The 22,888-nt window shown below is 33.7% G+C and overlaps 2 protein-coding genes across 2 annotated transcripts; one reads left to right on the forward strand and one right to left on the reverse strand.

The window, feature by feature from the left end:
- The first annotated feature begins 1,632 nt into the window (after positions 1–1,632).
- Positions 1,633–8,308, forward strand: LOC100923985 (olfactory receptor 1102-like). Its single transcript, XM_031943690.1, is given in 2 exon segments — positions 1,633–1,666; positions 7,335–8,308. Coding segments are annotated over 2 exon segments (1,008 nt in total).
- A 5,892-nt stretch (positions 8,309–14,200) lies between these two features.
- Positions 14,201–15,136, reverse strand: LOC100923720 (olfactory receptor 8I2-like). Its single transcript, XM_003773851.1, has one exon. It carries the CDS (start codon positions 15,134–15,136, stop codon positions 14,201–14,203), a length of 936 nt encoding a protein of 311 aa, XP_003773899.1.
- Between the last annotated feature and the right edge of the window lie 7,752 nt (positions 15,137–22,888).

Raw genomic sequence — 22,888 nt, forward strand, 5'->3', positions numbered from 1 at the left:
TGTAACAGCTTTTTATTTTTCAAAATATATACAAAGATAGATTTCAACATTTTCCTTTGCAAAATCTTTTCTACCAATTTTTTCTCCCTTTGTCAATCCCCCTTCCCTTTTCCCTAGATAGCAAGTGAGCATTTAGGGTTAAACATATGCAGTTCTTCCAACCACATTTCCATATTTGTTATGCTGTTCAAGATTAATCAAATCAAAAGGAGGAAAAAAAAAAAAACGCTGGAAAGAAGAAGAAAACACTATCACCAAAAAAAAAAAAAAAAAAAAAAAAGTGAGAATACCATGATCCATATTCATTCTTCACAGTTCTTTCAGGCCACAGATGGCTCTTTACACCACTTTAATATTCATAGCTCTGTGGAAACTAAATGGTGAAGACTGAAATCTAATGGGGTTAAGCAACTTGCTCAAATTCAAAAAGCCAAAGACTTTCATCAGGTAATTTCCACAGTAGGTGTTCTTTCTACCACAATAAACTACTTCTTGATTTTTTTTTTTGATGGTGTCCAAATAATTTAATATTAATATGAAGATTAGGTCATATTTTTGACGTTCATTGTTAATGACTAAAGTCCACAACTCTATTTTATAATACTATAGACTATAACTAGAATGATCCATAGAAACTATGTAGTCCATCCCTTATCAATTTTATAAATGAGGAAAATGAGACCAGCAATGTCAAGGTCAAGGTCACCCAGGTACAGATTACAGGGCAGAGGATACAGACATCTCTATGGCTCTGTCTGTAAGTAAGCAAGATAAAGTGGTTTCATTCTGTTATCTTGATGGGACTGGCTGTACCCTCTTTTGAGTTGAAAATTAGCACCACTCCTACTTAGCTTGAATTTAAGTGGTCCCATCCTACTGGAAATCTAGGCCTGGGGGTAGGAATATCATTTAATTTATCTCTTATAAAAAAGACAATTTTAAACTCATAATTTGCAGAGGTCCGAAGTGGCACAGTTGCCTATCAGGACCCCTGTCTGCTGTGAAGAGATATCCTCTTATCAGTTTTAATATCTCTGTTTATCTCTCTTCCAGGATTTCTCTGCTAGGACCTTGATCTCTCTGCCAGGACCTTGACACTGGGAAGTTAGTCTACCTAGCAAAAGCTGATTTCTGCAGGGCCAAAAATAAACTTCCTTTTGCCAGTCAAATATTTCAGGTTCCTAAATTCTTTCACGTTGAACCTGTGCTGATCAGAAAGGGATTCTCACACCTCAATTCTCTGCACTGCTACTAACAGAATTATTATCAAGTTACTATGTGCCAGTTAATTACTGAAACTACAAAAAGCAAAAACAACAACAACAAAAAGAAAAACAAAAAACAAAAGTCCTGATGCTCAAGAAATTCATAATCTAACAGGAGAGACAACATTCTAATAAATATACCAAAAAAACGCAGATATAATTAGATTAAATATGAAATAGTGAACAGAGGGAAGACTCTACAATTAAAAGGAGTTAAGAAAAAGCTTACTATAAAAGCCAGGATTTTTAGTTGCGATTTAAAGGAAACCAGGATAGAAAGTAAATAGAGTTGAAAAGACAGAGCACTCCAAGCATGAGATAACTAAAGAAATGTCCATAAAGAAGAAATGGAGTATCTTATTGATAGATGAGATAAGAAATCAGTGCCCTAGAATTGAAAAGTGTACAATGGGGACTTAAATATAAAAAGAATGAAAAGGTAGGAGGCCCATAAATAATTTAAATAACAAAATAAATGATTTTTGCATTTGATTGTGAAGTACATAGAAAGACACTGGATTTTATTGTATAACTTGATGGTTTAACCTGCCCTGTGGGAAAGCCACTTTGGTGGCTAAATGGAATAGATAGGAATATGGGAAAACTTGAAGCAGGTAGGCTTACCAGAAGGCATTGCAGCAATCTAGCCACGAAGGCCTGAGAGTCTGCGCTAGGGTGATGATAGTGTCAATGCAGTTAAGGGGGAATATTGGGGAGGTTACAAAGGTGAAATTCACAGGTCTTATCAACACATTAGGTGCAGGATATATGAAATGGTGAGGAACTGAGAATGACTTTGACATAATAATAGTTAACTTTTATATAGCATCTACTATATGATAGACATTGTGCTAAGTGATTGATAAATGATATATTATTTGTTCATCACAACAATCCTAGGAGGGAGGTAATGTATCTCTAATTTTATAGGTAAGGATATTGAAGCAAACAGGATTATATAATTTATCTAGAGTCACACAGATAGCTACTAAATATATGAAGTCATATGTGAACTGGAGGTCTTCCTGACTCCTGACGTTAAGTGTAGTGCTCTATTAGCAGCCCTGATATCTTCAATTTAATGATACCCCCAGAGCTACTTCACTTCTATTTCTCTCATGCATCCTCTTAATCAGTCTAGAAAATGTCTCTCCAGATCAAGTTGTATAAATTATTTGAATAAAATTCCTCTCTCTCTCTCTCTCTCTCTATATATATATATATGTGTGTGTGTGTGTGTGTGTGTGTGTGTGTGTTTGTGTGTGTGTATGTGTGTGTGTATGTGTAGATAGATAGATATGTGTGTGTATATGTATATAGATAGATATGTATGTATATAGATAGATACATTCACACACATGAATATACATGTACATTATGCATGCTTTATACATATATTTGTATATATACACCTTCTATGTATTTAAATGTATGTATTATATATTTGTAGATATACACACATTTAAACACAATAGATTACTACACATAAAATTATATTTATCTATTTATCATCCATCTATCAATTTAGAGATTTAGAGAGGCTAAAAGATTTTTATTCTAAGTAAGTATCCAAGAAAGGAGTCTAATTAGGTAAAAACATTACCATATGTCAATAAAATCTATCATGAGAGAACCATCCTATTTTCACCTGTTTATCCTATGTGAATTCTCCACCAGATTTTGTACACAAGGATGATTGGGTTGTATCTCCTGAGATGATTCCCAGAAGAAATCCCCAGAATCTAGAAAAGCAGATATAAGCCACCTGAATCATAACTTTTTAACCTACACTTTCTGTTTCTCAAGTTCACAGACAAGGTGAAAAATTCTGAAATTAGAAGAATGTCTTATGTTTATTTTTAGTGATTCATTCAATGAAAGGATGTTTTGTTTTTTTTTTTTTTCTTTTAAAAATTGGCATAACTCTTGGGTATTCCAATGTAGAACTTTTAATATCATATTAGCTTGTCTTTCACTTTACTATGTCTTCATGATAACGAATCCTATGATTTGGCAAATGCAAAAATATTTCTTGGAAGAATATTATTTTGGTGAATTCATAGGTAGACCCAGGAATGTTTAGGTTTCTCTGAATTATTTAGGGAAGATGAGAATAGTATCCAATCAGGACATGAGGTTCAATGCTTAAGGATGGACAAAAAGTAAAAGAAGGCAATTCCTATGTGCTAAATGGAAGACGAATATCTTTCAGCTGTAATATGTATTTTCCACATCATGCAACCTGCAACTTTTGAAATTTTGATATGAGAAATATTTTGATCTTTGTATTAATTCTGCTAAGTAAATTTCTCCAATCAGTTCTAGTATATATTTTCCCTAAACTGTCATGTAATTAACTGTATTCTTTTTCAAAGATTTTTCTCATCTTTTATTTATGAAATATTGCCCAATTTTCCCATGGAGTTTGGAATCTTTCTGATATCCACTTTGGTGATGATTATGGTCAAAATTAGTTCTCTTTTTCTCTCCCCCCCCCCCCCCCACATTTTCATCCTAGTTATACTTCCAAGAGGACATTCTTTTCTATTGTTATTCATCCTCATCTAACCTGTGCTATTATCATTCTAGATCAGTCTACACTTGTTAAATCAGTAACTTCCTAGCAAAGATCTCCTATGGTAGGTATAAGGCTACTCACTTTCCATCTGAAGCTTCAGAGAGTCAGTGTTTTCTAGATTCCCCGTGGGAATTTTCTTCTAGGAACTGTCTATAAAGTGAACTTATTTTAATGTACCATGTCAGCCTGACTTTAATAGAAAACAACTGACATGACTTAATTGTGGTCTTTAATCAGGGCAAGTGTGTTGCAGTCTAAGGTACCACATAGCAAGTTCAAGGATATCTAAGGAAAGAGCTTGAAACAGGTTTCACATAGAGTACTAAGGCACAGAAAGTAAGTAGGCTGTGGGCAACAGATTAAAGGATAGAAACAGGGCAAACAGCAGGTGGGAGGAATTGGGGACCCTCTCACAGTTTTTATTTCTTTTTCATACTTTCACAAGGTAAAGTGTTTTCAATGATAAACAAAAGTCCTTAGAGAAAGCCTGGAAATCTCTGGAGGGAAGAGTTGGGATATTGACAAAATTAGTCAGATGCTGAGAGTGATAATATGTAGTTAGTCTCAGGCAATTCATGGATCTGGGTAAAAGAATAAGATCAGATTCAGTCAGCTGAGTTTGCTATCCCTTTCTGTCTGTAAAACTTAAAAACAGTACAAGAAGTCAATTGTGATCATTTGACATTAGGAAATTTGTTGGTCCACTGGTTAATAGCTCTGCCATGTTCATCTTAGTGAGTGGTCAACTTGGTATTACTGTTCTTTCTTTACTGCCCAAGTTACACTATCCCAGAAACTATTCTTCAAACATTGATTGACAGTTTGGAATGAGCAGAGAAAAGACAATGGGAGAAATAATGAACACTAAAAAATTAAGTAAGGATAACTGAAGTAATTGAGGGAGAAAAAGATTTATATCAGGATTGATATTGACAGAGAAGAAATAAACAATTTAGTATTTTGTATTCTACAGGCAAACAAAGACTAAGAAATCTGAAGAAGTCATGGGTCTAGAATATGAGAGTAGGAATGGACCTTAGAATAGAACCTAGAATGTCAGAGATGAAATGTTTTTAAAATTTAGAACATAGAATAATAGGGCTGGAATGGACAGATTCCACGGGTCTCATAAGTTTATTCTAGAGAAAATCCAGGAAAAATATGTCATATTGAAAAATATCTTAGAAAATTCTAGTACACAATTGGAAGAACTTCTCTAATCATTAACTCAATGTGTGATCTCTCATTCTCTCATTAAGGTGGCTATACCAGAAGACATTGAAAATATGTGATTTTCTCAACCTATAAAGGCATGAATGTCAGTTTCCTAAAGACATCAACACAAAAACATATGAACTTCACATGACAGGCAATCCTGATCCAATCTGATGCAATCCAATTTATTGAAACCTTTGTTCATGGTGTTTTGGTAAGTAATGGAATCAAATGGGGGAGGAGGAGTTGAGTCTTCAACAAATTTTCATTTTATTATGAGGGATATGCTACACAAATAAAATTAAAACCAAAACCAAAACAATAACTTTAAGAAGGAAAAAGAATTAAAAATGGAGGAGGCTCAGAAAAATATAGGATGTGTGATATAAAATGGAATTAACAAAGGAGTATTTTTGTCTTTATGAACATTCTGCTAAGTAAATATCTATAATCAACTTCTGGGGCTTAACTAGACTTTAAAAACTCATTAGGCTTCTGAACTTCCATATAATTTCCAGCATTTCTTAAACCAATTTTTATTTTGGAAATTGAAAGACTATGGGATTCTGCTGAGAGGGAGTACCAAGGTCACCTTGAGCCTTAATGCACAATAAGTTTTCTGCCATGTTGCAGAAACAACCTCGTTGAGCAAGGAACATTGATTTGTGATCGTGGGAATGAGTGTAAGTCGAGGGTCACAGATAGTGGCTATGTGAACAGGGATACCTGAATAGGGCCTTTCACCTGTGAGCAAGCTGCTGATTTGCTGGATTGGCTCTCCTCCAATTGGCATACACAATGGCTACATATAGCTTCTCTGAATGGTGATTGGTGATTGCCTACTGTCCACATGCTGATCATGCTTGCAAAAATGTATATCAACAAGGTTTTACAGCATAATAAACTGGAGCTCTTTTCATACCTAATGAATCTCCCACCCCATTCATCTTTCCTCTGAGATCAAAGGGCTTATATGGCAAGAGGTCTTAAAAGCCAGCTGTAACAGGAAATATTTACCAATTTTTTTTCCCAAAATAGGAGTTTTTCTGTCATCTGCCTCCATTATAGTGGGGGTTTGCATTGAAGTTCCTGTTTACTCCACCCCGCTTCCTCTCTCACCCCCTTGTTCCTTCATTCTAGATAGAATAAGACTTCAAAGATGACCTTTTTTTTTTCTTCTGGTTGGTTTGTCTCCACACAAGATGTGCTGATATTGTACATGATTATTTAAAATCTTGAGTCATCAAATATATACTGAAAATCTTCTATAGTAGGGAAAAGATATGTAAGTTAAGTCTTGAGGAAAATAAAATATTTTATAATATGGTTCCGCAATATGGAACAAAAGAAAAAGAGTGGGTAAGTTCAGTTAATGATAAATTGACTTTGTTTTCTGGAATATAATGATAGCAACATGAAACAGTTTATAATATGCCTAGAAAGTTAGGTTAGGAACATTTTGGAAAGAAGTTAAAAATTAGGGCATTTTGGAGATTAATCATTTAACATAAATATGTGGCAAGAATAATTTTCTCTTATTACCTTTTTAATTGAATACTTTATGAAGATTTGGAAAATATGTGAGATTTCTTGGTCTCAGTTTCCTTCTCTGTAAAATGAGATAATTGAACTAGATGGTTCTAAAGTTTCCCTTTTAAACTAATTAGATTAAGTCATGGTTGGGGATATTTAAGACAAGGGAGATGACCATGATATTTTTCTATTGACTTTAAATACTGTCCCCACAGAAAAACAAAACAAGATGATACTTTGTCTCTCTCATCCATTCCAAGCTTCTCCATCATCTAGATGTGTCATCATTATCAAAACACTTAGTTGGACTTGTAAACAAAACAAATGCAGTTAACTTATTCCTTAAATCTGTGCTGTATTTATATTTCCTTTAATAGTGAACAGTGTTCTGAAATACATAAATGCTGACCAAAATAGGGGAAAAAAACAACAACCCTCAATCAGTTTTCAGTTTAAACAAATGATGCTTTTCCCCTTCAATAGACTCATCTGCTTCTAAGTAGAGAACCAACAGCGTACTTCTTTCCCTCGTCTTTTCTTGGATGGATTAATGCCTAGGACAGTATGGAGCACTAAAGACAACTAAATAGTAATGCAATTAATACTATAAGATCCAAACATGCCAAATGTTGACAGGCATTTAGCATTGTACATATTAGGTGCTCAAAAGTCTATATTGAACTGTATTAAATAATATCTACAACTCTTTTTTGTCCTCAGGGTTAGATAAATGTGAAAAAAAGGAATCATGTCTAATCACACAGAAGTGACCATATTTATTTTGATGGGGTTTACAGATCATCTGGAAGTACAAATCATCCTTTTTTTGGTGTTCTTTGTAGTCTATCTCTTTACACTTGTGGGAAATCTGGGATTGGTGGTATTAGTTATAATGGATTCCCGCCTCCATACCCCTATGTATAATTTCTTGAGTGTCTTATCTTTCTTGGATGCTTGCTATTCTTCAGTAATCACACCTAAGATGTTAGTAAACTTCTTAGTAAAAGATAAAACCATTTCCTTCTCAGGTTGTGTAGCTCAGATGCTTATCTCTGTAAGTTTTGGGACTACTGAGTGTTTCCTCTTGGCTGTCATGGCATATGATCGCTACATTGCAATCTGTAACCCTCTGCTCTATACAGCCATCATGACTCCTCAAGTCTATGTGCCTCTTATCATTGGCTCATATGTAGGGGGTGTGTCACATGCCATTTTACACACTGTGGCTACATTTAGTTTATCCTTTTGTGCATCCAATGTAATTAAACACATCTTTTGTGACATCCCTCCCCTCTTGGCCATTTCATGTTCTGACACTCATGTCAATGAACTTCTGCTTTTCATCTTTGTGAGTTCAATTGAAATCTTCACCATTCTGATCATCCTGGTTTCCTATGGCTTCATCTTGGCTGCCATTATGAGGATCCACTCAGCTGAAGGGAGAAGGAAAGTCTTTTCTACTTGCGGTTCTCACCTGACAGGTGTTTCTATCTACCATGGGACAATCCTCTTCATGTACTTGAGACCCTCTGCTAGCTATTCTTTGGACTATGACATGGTGCTATCTGTTTTTTATACTATTGTGATACCTATGTTGAATCCTATAATCTATAGTTTGAGGAATAAGGATGTGAAAGAGGCAGTTAAAAAAGTTTTAGAGAAAAACAAGTTCACTAATCATCTTTTAAATGCTAAAGTAAATATTAGATGGAAATGATAAAAAATGATAAACAGGATAAAATAATAAAAAATAATCAAGAAAAACAAACTCATGATTTATTTCATTTTTATTTAATCTGATCTTTATGTCTATTTAACTTGCATTTATGTCTATTTATGTCTATTTAACTCTTATGTCTATTTAACTCTTATTTAACTCTATGTCTATTTAACTCTTTATGTCTATTTAACTATTTAACTATTCTACTCTCTATTCTCACCAAACTGAAAATAGTAATGGAATTACATAGCTTAATGCTGGTGGAATGAGAAATTTTTAAAAAGTCTTTTTTTGGAGGTTATCTGGAAATATATATCAAGAATTTACAAACAATCACATTCTTTGAATAAATAATCTGGTCACCATAAGTAAACACCATGAATTTTATCACAAAGAATATAAGGGTCATAGGCTGAATGATATTTATATAAATATTAATTATAACTGAAAACTGGGAATGTTGCAAATATGTGGTAGTTATTGACTGCATCCACAGATGATAACATGTAAATTTGATAGCATATTGCAATGTAATTAAAACTAGTAAATACAGGAATGTATTTAATATGGGGAAATTTTGAAAGGCTTTTATGAAATATTATAAATCAATAGAAAGAGAAATAGAAAATGAATATGCACACTAAATCTGATTTACTACACATCTAGACAAATTCTATACAAATCTAGAAATTAATTGGGAAAAGACAGAAAATAGAAGTAATCAGAAAAAATACTATTGCTATTTTTATGAAAACTGAGATTAAAATTATGAACACTTATAAATGCATGTTTAATATGTTTGGATATTATATGGGATAGAGTATTAAACCCCTCCTACCCAATTTGACTACTCAGAAGTTTCTCTAGGTACAATAGAAAGTTTTAGTTCAGCTCTTATAAGAAGAGGGCCAACATACTATCTAAATAGTTCAGAATAGAATGGGCATGTGTTGAGGGTAGAACCTATATAGCACCAAGATGGAAGTACACCCCCCTTCCTGTTGGTTTTTAAGTTAATCAAATGGACTGGAAAGGAAGCAACTATTGACCAATGATCAGAAACATCTACTTTCTATGGGTCACATGACTCCCTGAGTCTCAGGTCTAGGATTTGACCTTTCTGCCCTAAAGTCCTCTAGGACTTCCTGAGACTCAGGCCTAAGGTATATCCTATTTTTGAAAAATATTCATTTATTTCATTCAATATTTTAAGCAAAGTGCATGGCACTTCATTTTAAATGGCTATTAATGACTATTTTGCTGAGAGTAGAGACAAATTTATTTATAAACTTTGCCATCTTCTCTCTCAATAATAGCTCACCCTAGAAATCATTTATACTTCTAAAATTAAATTATTTTGTGACTTCATATTTTTTCTACCGTGGTTGCTTGTGTATGCATCTTTTCTCTCAAGTGTCAAATCTTTGAAGCAGCATTTCACACACGTTCTTTAGATTTTCCCAAACAAATTTATACATAGTTGAAATCCAACAAATTCTGATTGATTTGAACTGAATTAATTATTCTGGCATGCCATATTATAATTAAGTACTTTTTTCAGATTGGAAAATAATCTAGGTTAGGGAAAATGGAATCACAAAGCTTGGTTTCTTCCATATGATATCACAGTCTCAGATTACAGATTTAGAAGTTTTTACATTTTCTATTTCCAGTTTTAAATTGTCTTCCTTGCTATATTTTTTCAATACTCCCTGAGATGGTAAGAAATATGATACACATTATATATATATATATATAATATGTAATATATGTATATATATATATATATATATACATATAAAAGTTACATTTACATATATAATGTAATATATATATATATATATATATATACATACAGAGTTACATTATATATAAAGTTATGCAAATATATATCTTTATATTAGTAACATTTCTCCCTAAAGCAAGAAAGTTAGGGGAACAATTTTAAATCCTTTATTTTCTATTCCAAGTTTTCTGTCTGTATTAAGATATATTTTATTTCATCATGAGTCTTCTGGGATTATCTTGGATCATGGTACTGATGGGATATAGCTTCTAGGGGAAACAGCAATAATTTTAAAGTCCCCTGACCTTAGGGTGCTTCTGTTCCAATAATATGTCAGTAATTCTAAACCTTCTGGCTTTGGAATCTGTGATCCCAAAGTCTCTTCCCTCACCTTGCCATATATTGTTCTGGAAACCTGTCTGTCAATGATTGTAAAAGTCTTCTGGCCTAGGAATATAATAACATTTCTTCCCTTAGACTTTAGGGAAGATATATATTAGTAATCATGATACTCTCTAATCTTCTGATGTTATTATTCTAATAATCTGTCAATGGCTGTAAATTCTTTTGGTTTTAGGATAGTCCTAGGTCTGCTAGTCAGTGATAACCAAATTCCTGAGACCATTTTTCAGTTCTACCTCTAGGGTATAAAATTAGCATATCAATAATATGAAGAATTAGATAAATGTGTCTCCTTACTTCAGGTACTTTACTAAATTCTTGTATTTAGCCCACAAAAAGTTAGCTAATTAAAATCAAAATAACATCTTAGCAGATTTTCATAGTTTGGGGAGCAATAAATATGAAGTTTGGCAATTACTCATTTTAAGATGGCAAGACAAATTCCTGAAACATTGAGGACAATTCCAGGAATTTACTCCATTTTGAAGGAAAAAAAAAAAACAAAAAAAGAAAAAAAGAAAGAAACAAAAAATCTAGGTAAATAGTAACTATTTGCTAACCCATCTTTGAGTCTTAACATATTATGATGTTGTGAATCCCCTTCTACTCTTTTGGAAAAGCACCCCAGAAGGTACTGAAGGCCCCTGTCTACTCCATTCCCTGTAGTAATCCTGAGTGTGTATCAGTTGTGGGGATTGCTAACAAGATTAATATAGCCCACATCTATTTGCTAATTCTTCTCATTTCAGAACTGTAGGGAAACTCAAATTCTGCCTCACCTGTAGAATTAGAGGGAGCAGCCATGGGGATCCCACACAATCTTACCCAAACACCTCCCCAACCCAGCTTGGAGGAATGAAGATGGAGTGAGGTTCGGGTAACATGCTCAGCATTCCCTGAGCCCTGGCACCCAAAACTACAATCAAAAGGAGATTCTAGCACCAGTCACACCAACTTTCAGCAGGTTCTGTTCAGGAACCGCCTGGGAAGAATTTGGGTACCTCTAGCACTACCCAGCATTCAAGTCAGGGTGAGAAAGCCAATCAGCCTCTATATTCGACCTTCTTGAATATTCCTGTGAACCCATAGAGGACCTAAAACTATTCTTTTCCAGGACTCCTGGAAACACTGGAAACATATCAGATAGAAAAGAGTGACATTGTCTCTGTCCTTCTCTCTCTCACTCTAGTTTTCTTTCTTTCTCATAATTTTCCACTTTTACCAGGTTTTTCTTTAACAACTCTCCAAAGATGAGAGCTTTGTTCCTAGTATTTTCTCTCCAGCTTTTTTGGTGTCACTATGTGTCCCCTGCCAGTGGGAAGATAACTCCTTAGGCTAGGGAACTCTGTAGACAGTAGGGGCCTTCAGGATTGTTGGGTGTGCCATCAGCATCCTCAGGGTACTCCATATATGTGACCTGATGCATTATTTCCAAAGGCTCCATACCTAAATGTCATCATCTCCACTCTGGATGCCATCCCATTTGTATTAGCTACCCCCCCCCCCAGAGGAATAACTTTAACCTGATTATCTCCTGTTTTTCTGGAAAAGATCTCTTACTATCTCAACACCTATATCACAAGTACAGTAACTTGTCACTATAACCCATAATAGCTTCACCTTAGCAATCTATACTAGCTGTCCAGGTAGGTCAAGAGCCCAATGTACCTATACCTGTGACTCTGAGCCATCCTTACAAATAATTGTAGGATATCCATTTCAAAATTATTCTGGCAAACTCCCTCATAATGCTTCTACACCATCTTCCTTGAAGCTTCCTCCTAACTCTCTGACAACTAACATTTTTACTGATAGATTTGTTTCCTCCGAACTCCAAGCTATGAATTTCCAACTATTTGTTCACCCTGAATAGCATCGGCAAACTGATTCTGACACTCAACACTACTCTGACTGTTGCCACCATCTTCAAGTCACATGCCTCCTTTCCTCAGTCTGGACCCTACTGGGCAGGGATAGCTCTATACCCCTTATCAGCATGAAGCAGCTCCAGAAGATGAGATCTCTGCTTTTTTGTTCCAAATGAATTTGGGGTGCAAACTGCTTGAGAGGGGAAATGGTGCAATATAGCTTTTAGGGGAGATAGCAATAATTTTAATGTCTCTTGACCTTAGGGTGCTTCTGTTCTAACAATCTGTCAGTGATTCTAAATCTTCTGGCTTCGGAATCTATGATCCTGAGGCCCTCTGATCTAAGAATACTATTATTCTGACAATGGTTGTAAAAGTTTTCTGGCCTAGAAATATAATAATATCTCTTCCCTTAAACTTTAGGGAAGATATATTAGTGATCCTGAGACTCCCTAATCTTAGGGCACTGTTGTTCTGACAATCTTGTGTCTGTCAATGATTGTAAATTCTTCTGGCTTTAGGATAGTACGAGGTCTACTGGTCAAGGATAGCCAAATTCCTAAGTTCACTCCTCAATTTGACGTGGAGGCTACAGATTAGTGTATCAATGACAAGAAGCAATAGATAAATGTGATGTGTTTTCTTGCTTCAGGTAGTTTGCTAAATTCTTTGATTTTAGAGGACTTCAATTGACCTTACAATTACAATAAAATTTGCCCCTTGACTGGGATGTGGATTTAAGCCTGCAAAATCTTTTGAGACACCTCACTACAAGATCTGTAATCATCAAATTTTTGGGGTCCCTTACCAACCTCAACAGTATTATTCAAAGTTATTGTCTTTCATAGCTGATTATTGTTATCATGTTGCTTTCACCCTATACATTATTCTTCTGGTTTTGCTGACTTTAGTTTACATTAATTCATATAAGTTTTTTCCAGGTATTTCTAAAACCATTCTCTTCTTTATTTCTTAGAACACAATAATATTCTTTCACATTTATACACCATAATTTATCAGCCATTCTACAAATTAATGGGCACCTCTTCAATTTCTGATTTTTTGACATTGTTGTGAAGAACTATTGTCTGTAGACCTAGTAGCATTATTGTTGGGTCACAGGGTATGTACACTTTTATATTCAAATGAACATAGTTCCAAACTGAACTACACAATAGTTTTTTTTTTTTTTTTCAATTTTAAATTTTTCGGTGTCATCTGGCTTTTTCATGCCATCTGCTGCTTCTGCAGAACTCCCACAAACTTCCTGGATTTCTTATGCCAACCATTTATAGAGCAAAACAATGATGGGGAAACTAGATATCTGAAGGGGTAGCTGGAGTTGGTAAGGAAAAACAAGAGAGGGCAATATTGAGTAAGTTGTATATATTGAAAATATCCACAAGGAGGTGATTCTCAAATGTTCAAGAAACACATGTTTATTAAATTATTATTATATGCCCTATCCTATGTTAACTATTTGTGTTATAAATACAAAATTATGATTGATTTTGATCTCAAGGAACTTACATTTTACTACAGTGATAAAACATGGTTATAGCTGAGCAAATAGTGAAGTTATACCTAATAAGATACAGTGATATTTTGTGGAAAACCTAACTTTTGGGAGAGTTAAGATTATCACTTGCTATACAAAGGAAAAGGACGATAAAGACTGAGGCACTGTCTTTGGCAATAAAGAAATCACTGATATCCTGGATGTGAGTTCTCAGTTATAATGAAAACTTAATTTAAAAGTCAGATTTCATGGGCTTTATATTTAAATTTGTTTTAATTGTAATGCACTGTTGCTTGCATACCATTTATTTCCAATCAATGGGGAAACATTTTCTTATGTATGACCCTCATCAAGGCATTCTTCACATCCTTGTTCCTCAGACTATAAATGAGAGGATTAAGCATGGGGATGACAATTGTATAGAACACAGATGCTATTTGGGCTTCAGTTAAGAAAGATGTATTATCTGGCTGCAAATATGTAAAAATGAGAGAGCCATAAAATATAGTCACTCCCAAAAGGTGAGAGGCACAGGTGGAAAAAGCTTTGCGCTGACCTTCTGTGGACCGGATCTTCAGAATGGCAGAGATGATGGCAACATACGAGACTGTGATAATACCAAGGGAGCTGAGCAGAGTAAATCCTGCTAGCAGAAATATCACCATTTCTGTATTGAAACTGTCATGGCAGGATATGGCCAACAGGGCTGTCGTGTCACAGAAGAAATGGTCAATAGTAGAGTTGCAAAATGACAAATTGCTTATAACGCAAACAGTTATCAAAGAATTATTGAAACCAACTACATATGGCATTATACTAAGCCAGATACAGACTTTCTGGTTCATGGCAATTGAATAAAGCAGAGGGTTACATATTGCGACATAACGATCATATGCCATTGATCCCAGGAGAAAACATTCACTACATACCAAACCAACAAAGAAATACATTTGAACAAAACATCCCACAAAAGATATATTTTTCTGCTTTGATTGGAAATCGTCCAGGGCTTTAGGTGTGATGGTTGAAGAATATGAAATATCAATGAAGGCTAAGTTGCTAAGGAAAAGGTACATAGGGGTATGAAGTTGAGAGTCAATTTTAATTAAAATAATTAGTCCAAGATTACCCATAACAGTGAAAAAATAAATAAAGAGAAATATTAAGGAGAGAACAACTTGTAGTTCAGGATGATTTGCAAACCCTGATAGAGTGAAAGAGGCCATTGTGGTGAGATTTTCCCCTGCCATGTGCTTCTCTTGACTCCAGGGACTAACCTGTGCAGTAAAGATAATGTAGATATTAAAGAAGGGACATATTTTATGGAGGGAATTTTGAGTATAGATATCAGGATATAAATAAAGCAGTGTATATCAGGCCTTAAATATTTATATTATATAGGATAAATGTATTCATTTGGCTTGTGAAGACACTAAGAAATAAATTTCAGGCACTGTACTTCAAAAAGAATTAATTCATATGTGTTTTAAAATGTTCAATATGTATGCAGTAAACTGAAACTGAAGGGCTAGGCAGCAGTAATATTATATTAATACAAGATTCTGGAGGCTGCTATGTGGCACAGTGGATAGAGCACCAGCCCTGAAGTCAAGAGGACCCGAGTTCAAATCTGGTCTGCTGGTCTCAGACACTTAACATTTCCTAGGTGTGTGACCCTGGGCAAGTCATTTAACCCCAATTGCTTCAAGGGAAAAAAAATTCTGTAAAGATGTTGGAAGAAAAGAAAATTATAAGCTCTCCAGGTGAACCCCACAGACAGCATAAAATTATGCCTTAGGGCAAACACAGATGAGTAACAAAGAAATAATACCTGCCCTAGAACAGGGGTCCTACTGAAACAATCTAAAGAGATACTGAAGATCCAGATTAATGGGTGTCCAGGCTAACTCTGCATAGTCAACAAGAAGAGAACCTGGCTGGGTTTTGCTGGAACCTCAGCCAGAGCCACAAGAACTTTTTCTTCCTGGATAACATGGACAGCATGAGGGAATCTCTGTTGATAAGGAAACTAGGTTCAGTGCTGTAGATACTATCCTGGAAGAGCAGGTACCAGCATACTGGAAATGCAGAAGCACTGGGGCAGGGAAGCTACTGGCTGTGGGCACTTGCAGAAGGTGGGAGCTAAAGGGAAGCCAGAGGCACCATCTCCCACCTCAGGATTAGAGGTACTCAGAATAATAACAATAATAATTATATATAAATGAACCAGCAAAGAAGAAAGAATCCAACTGTTCAAATTTACTATTGGAATAGGGAAAATTGGAGTTCATCTTCAGAGGAGGATATCAAGTAAAATAATAATAATAATAATAAAAACAAACAAAGCTTCTACCCCAAAGAGTAATGTCAAATGGATTTCTGTCCAGAAAAAAAAAAAAGTATAGAACTTTAAAATGACCCAAAATCAAATGAGAGAGATTGTGGAAACTAGAAAAGCAAATAAAAAAAAAAAAAGAGTTATGTAAGAAAAAACAAGATTAGGAAAAAAATTAACCTACTCATAAAAATACTATGTGTCTGACAATGTGTTAAATGTGTTAAAATTTTTATTTCCTTGATCTTCATAACAACCCTGAAAAATAGATGCTATTATAATCTGCATTTTATGTATAAGGAAACTGAGTCAGACAGAAATTGCATAATTTATCTAGAGTCACACATCTAGTAAACAGATTAGGTTGAAATCAAATTTGTGTTTTCCTGATTCCAAACTCAATGCTTTATCCACTGCACCCCCTCATTGGCAATAGATCACTCAAATAGGCAGTTATTAACTTTTGAATAATATTTATTAAGTGCCTATGATGTGCCAGATACTATGTTGACTGTTGGGGATACAAAAAGAGGCAAAGATAGTCCCTGCTCTGTTAAGAGGTAGGGTGATGTATGGAATGTCAAGACTGGAAAGTCACTTAACTCTTTTTACATCAGTTTCCTCATCTCTAATATGATCTGGAGAAGGAAATGGCAACCCATTCCAGGATCTTTCCTGAAAAAATCCTAAAGGATATCAAGAAGATTCAGTCTAACTAAAGTGACTGAACGCCAACAAAAGCACTGATAAAGCTCCTAATACAATTAAATACTGCACCAAAACCTGAAACTAGCTGGTGACAATAACAAATCAACTTCCTCTTCCATAGGAGAACATTTGCTATTTATCATCCCTTTGAGTCTTTTGTTCTTTAGGCTAAATATTCCTGATTGCAATTCAGACTTAGATAATATTAATTAATTAATCATCATCTAATTTATCCATTATCATACATTCATTCATTCATTTATCAAGTATTTATTGAACAACATTTGAGAGTATTTATCCTTGTGAGATGCTGAAACAGATTATTGGGACATTTATTAGATAAAAGTTCCTGGCTAGCTTTAGCTTACAGTCTATTTTGAAAGACATGATAAATCCAAATGAAACAATTCATCTGGTATGTAGCCCATGTTACAAAAGAAACATACATATACCCATACTCATTTATTTAAGTCTTGTATTCTTAAATGAAAGAACTCTCATACTTCTCTGGTTTCCATCTGGGTGTCAATAAAGTAAGTTATTGTGAGTATTGATATAAAACTTTTACACTATCAAATATTTTACAACACAGTAGTTGTTGACATTCTAAAGGAGCTTAATTGCTTCCTCTTGGAATCCCAAAATCTTGTCTCTTAAACTTAATTATAGCATATTCATTGGCACCATCTTAATTTCCCAGAGTTTTTTTCTGTGTTTATCCTTGTATTTTTCCATCTCCACCTATCTGTTCATTGTTCTGTGTGCTCTTTAGGAATGATTGCCAATGATTTAAATGTTATTCATATTCCTTAGCTCATCTTGAGCCTACTGCACTCTTATTAAGCCTTTTGTAACTCACCTGCTGTCCTACTCTTACCAAGTTATCTCTTCTTCCCTTTGTTTGCATCATTAATAGGATATGATCATTTCCTTTTTTTGTGTGTAACTATACAACATAATCTGCTAGATTTAGTTTCTCTTAAGGACAAACAGATAGCTTTCTTCATTTATATATATCCCCATATTCCAGGAAGATTATTCATACAATCCAACTTCACTCACTATTCTACCATTCTATTTCAAGCTGTCATCTGGAGGGTTGCAGTCTCCTCTACTGATTTCTTGATTATATGTCTCCCTTTGTCAATGCATCCCACATAAGCAAAGGTTAATTATACAATCCTTTTTCTTAAAAAGTGTTTCCTTGACTTCTTGAATTAATAATAAATAAATAAATAAAATAAACAAATAAAAACTTCATTCTTTTCAATATAGAACCTTCCACAGTATGATTCCAGCCTTTATTTATAAATTGATTTCAAATTATTCCCTTTTAGATAATCTCCATTCTACTCACACTTCTCTGTTTGTTTTTTGTTATACATGCATCTCTATTCCTTTGTATAATCTACTTACCTTCCAGTAGAATACTCACTTTCCTCTGGAAATCCTTAAAACCCTTCAAGTTTCAAATGTACCACTTGCTAAATATCTTGTTTAAATTATTTTGTATTTGCTTCAATTCCATTTTGAACTTATCTGTCATTATCTTTACCTTAAGCATCATATTTGCAAGCTCAGCAGTGGTTAGGACTATTTTATTTTTGCTTTTCTATAGTTAATGCTTTGAATAGTTCCTCATATATTTTATAAGTTTAATCAATGCTTTCTGAATTGAATTCAGCTTTTCAAGAGTAGTTGAGTCAATTATTCATTTTATCTTCTGCTTTGAATTAGGGAAAAAAAAAAAAAACAAACCTGAACATCTGAGTCAGGAAATCTTGTAGAAATCTGATGGTGATATGGATGGGACATGGGAATGTATGATTGGAAAAAAACAAAACAAATCTTTATATTTTACTATTGTTCTTGGATATTGCAATATTCTATGCTAATTTTAAATTTCATCAACTCTAAAATCAGACTATTAAACTTAATGAGCACTTAGTTCTCTTCTAGATTGAAATATATAAACCAATAAACTTTTAATGAACTATCTCCAAATCTGAAACCTGAGGTTTAAAATTATGCAGACATGTAATTAACTAGCTCTTACCTTGGCTTTGCTTTAGTTTTGGAGATTGAAAGGGTGAAGAATTGATAATGGACTAATCTCAGACTCAGGAAGATATGGGTTTTAGTCCTGCATGTTACAGATATTTTTGGACGCCTCTAGATAATTCATCAAGCTTATAAATTCCTGGGCAGGTAGTGGTATGCACTGTTGAATCGTTTCCTTATTTGAGTTCCATGAAATGTCTCATATAGACCAATTCCACTTCTGCTACCCCAAGTACCAATCAGTCAACAATTCATGTAATCAATTGATCAATACATTTCTTAAGATTTTACTATGTTTCAGACTGTGCTAAGTACTAGGGTTACAAAGGAAGATAATAAAGGTCTTAAATTCTATTGAGAAAAGCAAGATGTCAGTATCTAGACACATACGATATATACAAGTTACTGGGCAAGTGATCTTGGAGGAGAAGGTTCTAAGAGCTGGGATGGAGCATGGGGGTTGGAAAAGATAAGGCTGCCTGTTACTGTAAGCATGTTTATCATATTAACATGGATGTAAATAGAGTATTGCTAGTTTATGTCAGCCAATTAATAAACATTTAATGAACATAATCTATATGGAATGAAATTGCTGTGTTAGTTATGAGCAGCCATGTAATGGAGCCAGCTGAAATGAGCTGTTTGTGTGAGCATTTTATTCTGTGTGAGCATTTATTCATTGAAAATTGATTGATGCCATAAAAGAGTTTGATTTATTGTTTTAATGATGATAAAAATTTAATAAAGTGATGAAGAAATTATTAATAATGCAAATTAAACTAAAAATGTGTCATTCATACTTTTTGTGGGGAGGAATGTGGAAATCTGATTAACATTTATTAGCACAACTCTAAGAGGAATGCAAAAGTAAAACATAATTTACAATTGCAAGGAGATGACATTATTAATTTTGAAACAAAAGTGATTTTAAATTATAATATGTACATTATATTTGCCTTGGTTTTGGTCTTTATTTTAGAAATAAAATTGATAATTGGAACAAGAGGTTTGGCAATTGTTAATGCTGTAAAGTTACCCATGTATAAATCCTGTAAATAAAAGGCTATTAAATTAAAAAAAAAAAAAGAAATAAAATTGATAATCAAGAAAGAATCCATATAAGGACAGCTTAGATTATGTCATGTGAAGAAAGGTTAAAAGACTTGGGAATTTTTAAACTACAAAGTTTTACCATTTGGGAAAAGAGGTAATAACTCATGTTTTTTTTTCTATAAATTTAAAAGGAATTATGAAAAGGAAATATGAGACTGCTATTTGATGCAAAAAAACCATACTGGGCAAAATTTGCAAAGAAAAACATTTAGGTTTTATGTGAGAAGAAACAATTTACAGAATTTTTATTATACTATATTGTGGAATTGCCTGTATTTTTTCTTTAAATTAATAATTAAATTAAAAGGAACATTATTAAAAAAAAAAAAAAGGGAATTGACTGACTGGAGGGAGTTGGTTCCTTCATTTTAAAGGCCTTCAACAAAGATTGAAAAGTCACTTGCCTGGTCTGATGAAACAGGGAGTCTTAATTCTGGTATGAACTGGATTTGGTGGCCATAGAAATTTCTTCCAAACTCTGAGATTATTTGGATTATTCTAGCATCACAATTGTTTCTATTTAGCATATATTTAACCAAGTCTTGCTTAACTTGTCAGGAACTAATGTTCATTTCCCCCACAATTTTTTTTTCTTTTCCTCCCCATTAATGACTTCATTTCTGTGGCTAGAAAGAAAACTTAACTCTCACAATCTTTTAGATATCATTACTTTTCCCTTTATGTTCTTATTTGCCTTACCTACAATTCTGAATACTGAATCTTACAGCAAAGGCTTGGTTTCTTCAGATTAGAATTTTGGAGGTTGGTGCCTTGAGAAATAGAAAGATGTTTTCGATGATGATGAAGACAAGGAGGATGGTTTGGGAGCTATTCACATTGAATTTGATTTGGAATTTTACCATTGTTTCTATAAGATAATTGATGTTTTAAGGAAATATAATCGTGCTTGATAAAGCTGACTAGAGATTAACAAAAACAACAAATAATTTCTTTGCTTTTGAAGGCTGAATTACTGAAAAACATATTCTAAGCTCATTTTCCCCTTCCTCTTTATGATTTATAACAGCCAGTATATCAAGATAATTCACATACACTGTCTTTATAGTATCTATATTTTTGCTATTAAAAAAACAACAACTTCAAAATCTCTCAATATCTTCCCACAAAGGAATTGATTATATGATTTTTCCCATGAAAGAAAAACATTTTAATTATACCCAAAGGTCTTTTCTTGAAGTAACATTCATGGATATGTATTTCTTGCATGAAGAAAAGTAAATATTCACATTTTAACCTAAGCCAAAAGGGATATATCGATTATTCATCCTGTAATAAGGAAGAATTTGCCTTAACTCTGGCTTTTAGCAAAAGCTAATTATGTGTACATTAGTAAACCATTCAACCTCTCCATACTCAGACATCTGTCTAAAATTATATATATATATATATATATATATATATATATATATATTTCAGAAGTTCTTTCCATATTTACTGGCAGACAAGGTTTTCACACATGGTGTTCCCTGTCAACCCTATCCAGATATTCCCAGAACCCAAGTATAATCAAATCAAATATTTTTTTTTTTTTTTGGTTTATGGGACACTATGTCCCAGATTAAAAAAAAATACAAGTGATTTGCTTTCCTCCAAATTAAAAAAAATAATTAAAAGGTAAATAACACAATATTCTCCTAAGGGAGGGTTAGTAAATCTGTTCAGAGTTATTCTATCACATCACAATTTCAGCTGATTGACTACATAGTATACAATGAACAATAACAATCAAAGTTCTCTTTTCAGGTTTTCTAGGAGAATAAAGTGTTTAGAATCATATTAGTGTTCAGGATCTGGGCTAAGTAGCTAGCCAACAATGTGATCTATGTGATCTTAATTGCCTCTGGGATCAAATAAATTTTAATGTATTGTGCAATCTAGTCATCCCCTGTCTTCCAAAGAATATATATTATTCCCTTTAATATATCACTAGCACTTGTGTAAGAAATATTATGTGCCAGTCAGAATGCTAAACTTTTTTACAACTATCACTTAAAAAGTAGGTGCTATCTATTTTTATCCCCATTTTATACTCTAGGAAACTGAAACCGGTGCAGATTAAGTGCCTTCTGTACATTTAGACAGTTATTACATGTAGGAAACCAGGAGAGGGCAGGATCATGCAAGGTATATGAAGTGAAAAAATGTTTTTTTTTTTTTTTTAAATTCAGTTCTCAATTCTTCAATCAACAAACTTTAAAAGTGACTATTCCAAGTCACCTACTGTGCTAAGTGTTGGTAACACAAACAAAATTAGGATTAATCTTGCCCTCAAGGAACTAAATTCTACTAAATAAATGCAATGTTTTAATAGGCAATATAAATGAAATATATACAACAATAAATACATAACTATAATTTTGGGAACAACTATTTGAGGAATTAAGAGTTTCAAGTTTTATGAATAATACTCCCAAAGCTCTCTGGAGAACGTCAGAATAAATTGTGAAACATGGGAGATACTAGTATAAGACCACTCGATATGATGTGCCTATGTCAGAAAAGTCACTGTACTCTATGAGTAAAGCAGAGTTGCAGTAGCTCAAAAGAATTGTGAGATGCAGAAATATAGAGCCATAACCACTCCAAATGTTCAAGGACTATTTGTGCCTAATTTCTGGTAAAGCCATCTAGGCTCATTGTAGAGGGCTGCAGATAGTGGGGGAACTCTGGGTAAGGTATAAGACATTTCAGCCCAGAGGAAATCCGCTGATGATATATTACATCATTACAGCATCTAAGCATGTGCAAACTAGAGCTCAATCAC

Source organism: Sarcophilus harrisii, chromosome 6 (genome assembly GCF_902635505.1).
Source record: "Sarcophilus harrisii chromosome 6, mSarHar1.11, whole genome shotgun sequence".
Classification (NCBI taxonomy): domain Eukaryota; kingdom Metazoa; phylum Chordata; class Mammalia; order Dasyuromorphia; family Dasyuridae; genus Sarcophilus; species Sarcophilus harrisii.